Genomic DNA, 7,419 nt, shown 5'->3' with positions numbered 1-7,419 from the left:
ACTTCAAATAATACTAATAGTAATTTAAAGATGTGGTAGCATTGGATCTGGACGGGAAGGATAACAGTTGGAAGGGGTGTGTCGCGATTCTGCCTTCTCACACACATTTCGGGTTTCATGTCGCATATCAGCCATCATTTCTACTAAAGAAAATGACAAAAATAGTAACGCACAGTAACTTGGATAAGTAATTTTAATTCTGATTACTGGTTTGGAAATAGTAACGCGTTCAATTACTCGTTACTGAAAAAAGTTACCGGCATCACTGCTGGCGAGGGCCCCGTTCCTGTCCAGTGACGCAAGATCGGCGGCGTTTGAGGGGCCCCTAATTGGCACGGGGCCCTGGGGCGACCGCACCCAAGCACCCACGCAATCTCCGCTACTGATCATGCCCCAAAAATAGCTCTATGTCTTTGTTTCTACAGTGAATTTTTTGGTGTTGAGAGCTTAAAACTATCAACGTGTATTTGAATTGCATATCAAATTTAGATTACACTGTTTTAACAAAGTAATACATTTAATGTGATGCATATTTGTCAGTCGTACAGTACATGGGTGAAACTGAGATTTCTGCATGGTGCAGTTTAATTTACTATTTGATTTTAATCTTATTCAAATTGCTTGGAATCAGCATAAATCTGTTCATTGTGAAAAATGTATTCAGTTAAAAAGTATGACGATGCTTAAAATATGGCTAGCTGTGGAACAAGCAATATTCAATTAATTACATTTATGAGATTGAAACAAACTGGATTTATTGATAAATGTGTCAAACATTCAGTTTATGAGTACTATTTTTAAGTTGATTAGTTCGAAATTCAAATGCTTGGGGATTTTATATGAAATTCAAACACACATGAATCGAAATATCTTATTTTATATAAAATCTATATTTATATTTTTCGAGTGCATCGATGCAATCAATCAAGGCATTTTAGTTTTTTAGTTTTTTTTTAGGTTTGTACGATAAATGAGCAGCACCAGTTGAGAAGCACTGATCTAGTGATTTAGACGTTCTATCTTTCGTTTGTTGTACCCTTCTCTCGTGTCTGTTCTCACTCATGTCTTCAGAGAATCTCAGTTCTTCTTGAAGAATGAAAAGAGGCGCTTGTCTCTGTCCGAGAGGCGATGCCCTCTTCTGGAAGAGGCTCCTCCTCGCGACCCGCTGAAGGAGAACGGAGGATCCTTCCACTCCTCCTGGTGTTTATCCATCAGTTGTTGATCGATAACTCTGTGCATATCATCCTGAGAGAGAGAGAGAGAGAGACATCAGCGCTGGACTTTAAGACAGAAAAGAGGCCACAGAAGACAGTTTGAGGTGAGTGAGAATGGATGAACATGAGTCCTGTGTGAACGGCGGACAAGTTTTCACACTGTTCCCTTCCAATGTTGTTACTGGTAACTAAATTAAAACGATTAACTCTTTCCCCGCCATGACGGAATTTTCCGGCTTTCCGTGTTTTCACTGTTATAGGGTAGGGGGCGCTATGACACATCTACTGAAAGAGCACAGAATCTCCTGATCAAAACACAGAAGAAGCAGAAACAAGCGATAGCACATGTAAGCAGAAATACACGATCATCAACATTAAACAGCAGATTAGTCAAAACGGTCCAATGTTACTGAATGAAATGTCGACCCAGGACGAGCTACAGGACTGTGAAGCTTTGAGTGTGTTTGACTCGCTCTACTCCATCTGTGTTTTGATCATCGTTCTGAATCCCATCTCAAAATGTTGCTTTTTTATTAAACTTACCCACTGATTACAAAAAAAGAATGCATGAAGCTAGAATAAAACAGTTTTGTTTAAAAGCATGTATATTCTTATTCATATATACTTTTGATACATGTTCAGATATTCATAAAAAAAATATTCTGGGGCCAAGTAAAATTTTCTAAAATGCTGGCCGTGACTAGCGACGTTTTTTGAAAACGCTGGCAGGGAAATAGTTAAAACATTTTCAGTAACTGAAATAAAATTAAATATAGATATTAGATTAAAATTAAATATAAAATGAAAAACATGGATATTAGATGAAAACTTTTTGGCAACTAACTGAAATAAACGTAATGCTTTATAATATGGTCTATACAATTATTACATTAACTAACATGAACTAACAATGGACTATATACAGCATTTATTAACCTTTGTTCATGTCAGTTCACCGTGTATTAAATAATATTAACCGATGCAGCTTTTGATTTTAAAAATGTATGAGTAAATGTTGAGATTAACGAAGATTATGTAGTATTTTTCATTGTTAGTTCATGTTAACTAATGTAGGTGAACTAATGGTAACCAATGAAACTTTATTGCAATGTGTTACCAAAAAAGTACTAACGTTACTAAAACTAAAACTGGAATACAAAATAAATGAAATAGAATAGAAATAAATTGAATAGCTAATTAGAAATATATAAAACAAAAATTAACACTTTACAATAAGGTTAAATTTATTAACATTGGTTAAATTTATTAACATTGGTTAATTACATTAACATAACATGAACTAAAACACTTCAAAAGCATGTTAGTTTCAATATTGTATCTGTTAATAAATTGTATTTTATTAACTAATGTTGACAGACTATTGCTCATTGTTAATGTTAGTTAAATTAATAAAATAAAATGACAAAGGCACATAACAAAATTACTAAAACTGAAAACAAAAATAAAAGTTTCCTTCTCGATACCACAGTTCTCTTTTCACATAAGCGTTCACTTGTCATGTTTGCTCTAGTGTGAAAATGCGCTGAAGAACAACATCACAATGACATGAACCGTGACCTCATGACCCGGGATGAACATGGATACGGGGAAGACGGCGAACCCGAGCTCACCTCTAAGGCAGGAGGGAGTTACCATAGGGGAGAAGGGGTCTGTATGGAAGCTGAGAAAGGCCACTAGATCAGAAACCACAAGAGCCACACAGTGAACAGCCCTGAGGAGGCAAACTGCAGGCGGGGAGAGAGAGAGAGAGAAAGAGAGAGAGGGGGAAGCTAAGAGTTAAACACACACACACACACACACTCACGGGATACAGGTGAGGCAGAGCGACAGAACCGCTGATCTTTGCTTTAATATGAGGAGAAGGACAGATGACCACACGTTCATACACTCAAACAGACACACTGAGAGTTAAAGTCAACATGAAACTGCACTCACAACACATTAAACATCTGTAATAATGGAGCATAGTTCCTTTTTAATCTGCGACTGGAATCTGATTTCATCCTCCAGAGCATTTACACGGATCTCAATAGTAATGTCTTTTTCAAATCTATTATTATCTTACAGGTGAAACTCGAAAAATTAGAATAAGGTGCAAAAGTTCATTTATTTCAGTAATTCAACTTAAAAAGTGAAACTAATATATTATATAGACTCATTACATGCAAAGTGAGATATTTCAAGCCTTTATTTGTTATCATTTTGATGATTATGGATTACAGATATGAAAATCTTTTTGACTTTGGAGTTTTCATAAGCTGTAAGCCATAATCATCACAATTATAACAAATAAAGGCTTGAAATATCTCACTTTGCATGTAATGAGTCTATATAATATATTAGTTTCCCTTTTTAAGTTGAATTACTGAAATAAATTAACTTTTGCAATTTTTTTGCAATTTTTCGAGTTTCACCTGTATATTGCTGTAACCTTTATAATGTGAATGTTATCTGGCATTAAATTACCATTAACTACTGATTATATTTTCCAAATGTTGTCATGTACAATAGTACATTTTTAAAGTCATGAAACAATGATTTTCATCAAGACGAACTTATTTTGCGAGATCGGCAACACTTTATAATAAGGTTTTTTTTCTTAACTTTAGTTAATGCGTTAGCAAACATCAACTAACAATCAGCAATATATATATTTTAGAGCATTATTAATCTTTGTTAATGTTCATTGTTTGTTCATGTTAGATCACACTGCATTAACTAATGTTAACAAATACAACTTTTGATTTTAATAATGTATTAGTAAATGTTGACATTAACAAAGATTAATAAATGCTGTAGAAGTATTGTTGTTCATTGTTAACTAATGTAGTTAACTAATCAAATCTTATTGTAAAGTGTTACCAAAGACTTTTATAGAGCTGTACATACAAAACTGTTTAGTCCTTGAATTTTGAAAGGTGAATTTGATAAAATATTTGCATTTTTGTTGAATGTTGAATCTGTATCTGCCCGTGAAGCTGATATAACAATACATTTAAATACAACCAACCAACATCATGCACAGTAATAGCCTGAAACAATGACTAAATACATATTTGACTCCTGATTAACATTGACTGTACAGTCTAGATGACGACATCCAAAAAAAAAAAAAATAGAGAAACTGTTTTAGTACACTTTGATTTTTTTAATATTACAAAAACATTTTAATTTTGTTAAGATAGTGTGCATCAATGAATTGTGTTCTATTAAGATCAGGAACGTGTCGTAAAGTAAATAAGGTCAATGTTGACTTCATGTTGACTTTAAGGATAAAGGGCCAAAGGAGAGAGAAACAGACAGAGAGAAAGAGGCTGACCGCTGCCATTCATTACAGTTTAGCATCACAAAAAGCTCATTTACTGTGTTAATGAATGTAGCATGTAAAAGTCTATTCACAGAACGAGGGTTACCATCACGACAGTGGTGAGTACTCGCAGGTTGGAGTTGTTGTATGGCTAATTGTAACCTGAATGTCTAATATATGGCACACAAAATTGTCGTCATCTGACCGGTTGAATTCTACAGGATTTCCGGGAGACGTGTGTGTCGTGTTCTTAAACGGTCCGCCTGGAAACAAAGCCGTCGTGACGCCAAACCCCTGTGACAATGAGCGCTCATCAGGATCAACTAAATGCTGGATTTGAAGCTCATGTTCATAGACTCATTAAAGGCACACTATGCAAGAATTGTACCTTAATATAACAGCTTCAAAGTCATTTCGGTGGTAAACAAACTCATGGTAGGGTGAATCATTCTGGTAGTAAAGCTTGGGGGGGACGCCGCTGGAAAAGCCAGCAATGCAAGTTTGAGAGGAGCGCCCCCCGACAAATCTTGCGAGAATCACGACATGCTTTACGGCAACGACTTCACACACATCAACCACAACATGAAGCACGAAGAACCTTGCGCGCATTTCAGACGCAAAGAAAACGTGGTCGGAAGAGACTAGGAAAAGGAAAAGAGAATGAGCCTCTCTGCTCAACCCGTAAATAAATGCATCGATCCGCAAGTTTTGTTTGAGTTCTTTAAAGGTGACCTATAATTCAAAATTGAATTTACCTTCGTATAGTCAAATAACAAGAGTTCAGTGCATGGACATGACATAGAGTGAATCTCAAACTGGACTGTTTTCGCGTTCTCATTTAATTCACGTTTATGAAAAACACCCCTGAAAAACGGTCGGTTCTCCACACAATACCGACTGTGACGCAATAGTCGGGATCATTAATATGTACGCCTCCAAATATTTGCATAATGCCAGCCCTCAATGCCAGGCGGAACTGCGCAGCCGAAGCATGGCAGTTGCTCAGTGTGGATGTAGCCTACACATGAACACAAAAGTATTTTTTAGTTCCTTCATCTGAGCCTCTGAAGAAACAATGGGTTAATTTTATTTTCTCTGGAAATTTCCAAACATTTCACCGACTGTTTCCTCAACTTGGGCCAATACAGAGCTGGCCTCGGATCGAGCTACCAAGCAACACTTTCTGATGTGTAATTGCTCAAGTTCAGACAGGTAATCTTTCTCTCAAAATCGTTCAATACTGTTTATGCATCAGTAAGTCAAGCCAGTGACTAAAATATCAGCTTCACATCGTTTCTTTTAGTAGGATGAAAGTAATCGTATTTAAATTGTGAACAAATTATATACAGAAAGCGATCAAAGAACAATCTTTCCACACAGCGCGAGTTTATCTGGACACTTGCCACACTCGTTATGAAATCAATGACGCACGTTACTGCACAGCGAAGCTCTTACTGTATTTACATCATCGTGTTTGCATTGGTGAAAGCAGAGAGAGTGCAGAAACTGCTTTGCAATGATAAGATCTTCATTCTCGCGATCAACACACTGTCATCTGCTCAATGCTCATCACGGCAACATTTTATGTGATGGGAATAGATCTAAATACTTTAAAAACATCTCACGATTCGTTAATCTCGATAGCTGTTATAGTAAAAACGTATAATAGCTGTAGTAAAAGTATTCGAGAGAGTTTCACATGTAATGCGTAGCTATTTCATATGCAAGCATGTCAGCCAATCAAAGCAGTGGCCGCGGTTACACTGAATCCCACAGCAGACACGCCCCTTCAAACAGAGCGTTCAAATCAGAGGCTAAAAGCAGGCTAGGAAAAATGCCATTTATTTCTAAATTATTTTTATTTTTTATCTAAAAAACATACTAACATTATAAGGGTAACCCATGAAACATTATAAAATAATAAAAAAAAACATTCTAGGGCACCTTTAATGGTCTAGTGTAGATCTTTTGCCAAGCGTGTCAGAGGTTACAGGTTCTACGTTTTTTCTCTCTCATCAAAACTGAATATGTTCATCAGTGGTTACAGTCTATATCAAGCAGGGACACGTTTTTGTGCATTTTATTTTGTGATTTCACCGGAATGAATAGAGAGTCTCCGCAACGGCGATAGATTGAAGAGCACGTCCGAGTGAAGACTGCGCGAGCCACAAGAGACACTATGTATCCATGACACAGATAGCCGCGGACACGAGCGCTCAGCTTGAGTTCAAAAACACATTCTAGCGCTAGATCTCTAATTTAATGCAAAAAATACACACTATGCAAGATTTGTACCTTAATATAACAGCTTCAAATGGGTATCAGGCTGTGAGTGCAGAGATCAGTCTATGGCAGAGACGCTTTGCGTGAGTGGTATTTACGACAGTAACGTTAAATATAAGTACTCCACAGCGACTCTAGGGGTCGCTGTTTGACAAAAACGGAATTCCTGCATAGTGTGCCTTTAAAATACGTCTAAGAGTTTTGCATGCCTTTCTGTTATTGTAGGGACATCAACGTTACATTTTCACACCACTAAACATGCTGCAGAATAAAACGAACTGTGATTGGTTGCTTTACATGTCAGTCAGTTGGCCTCTGGGTTAGGGTTAGGGTTAGGTCCTTGGGCAATGAAAGCTGCGTTGAAGTTTCCAACCCTTCTGCCGTCAGTCTGAAGCTCTGGCTACGCGACACTAATTGTAACCCCACGGCACCAATGTTAACAAGCCTATTAAAGCCCACAGTTACATTGGTGCCGTGACCCGGATGGGAGTGAGGTTTATGGGGGGCCAGCTCATAAGACTTGTGCAGTATTTAGCGTCTTTGTCTCACATTCAATTACACCATTCGTATTGCTCCATGGGATGAATAGTTTGT

General features: G+C 37.0%; 1 protein-coding gene across 2 annotated transcripts in view; it reads right to left on the bottom strand.

Annotated features, from left to right (window-relative positions):
• Positions 1-1,027: 1,027 nt before the first annotated feature.
• The window catches only part of bicdl1 (BICD family like cargo adaptor 1), a 50,196-nt gene continuing 43,804 nt past the window's right edge, over positions 1,028-7,419 (bottom strand). Inside the window, exons 10-11 of one of the 2 annotated variants that reach the window (XR_008807817.1) lie at positions 2,846-2,959; positions 1,156-1,245 (exon numbers count right to left, since the gene is read on the bottom strand). Coding sequence is in view for 1 of the 2 variants with exons in the window: in XM_056259393.1 (XP_056115368.1) it covers positions 1,078-1,245 (168 nt within the window). In the remaining variant the exon portion in view is untranslated. Of the gene's footprint in view, positions 1,246-2,845; positions 2,960-7,419 lie in introns of both variants that reach the window. The other variant, XM_056259393.1, reaches the window with a different exon arrangement.

Source organism: Rhinichthys klamathensis, unplaced genomic scaffold, assembly GCF_029890125.1.
Source record: "Rhinichthys klamathensis goyatoka isolate OS25496 unplaced genomic scaffold, OSU_Roscu_1.1 h1tg000167l_1, whole genome shotgun sequence".
NCBI lineage: Eukaryota > Metazoa > Chordata > Actinopteri > Cypriniformes > Leuciscidae > Rhinichthys > Rhinichthys klamathensis.
This window is presented reverse-complemented; position numbering and strand designations above follow the sequence as displayed.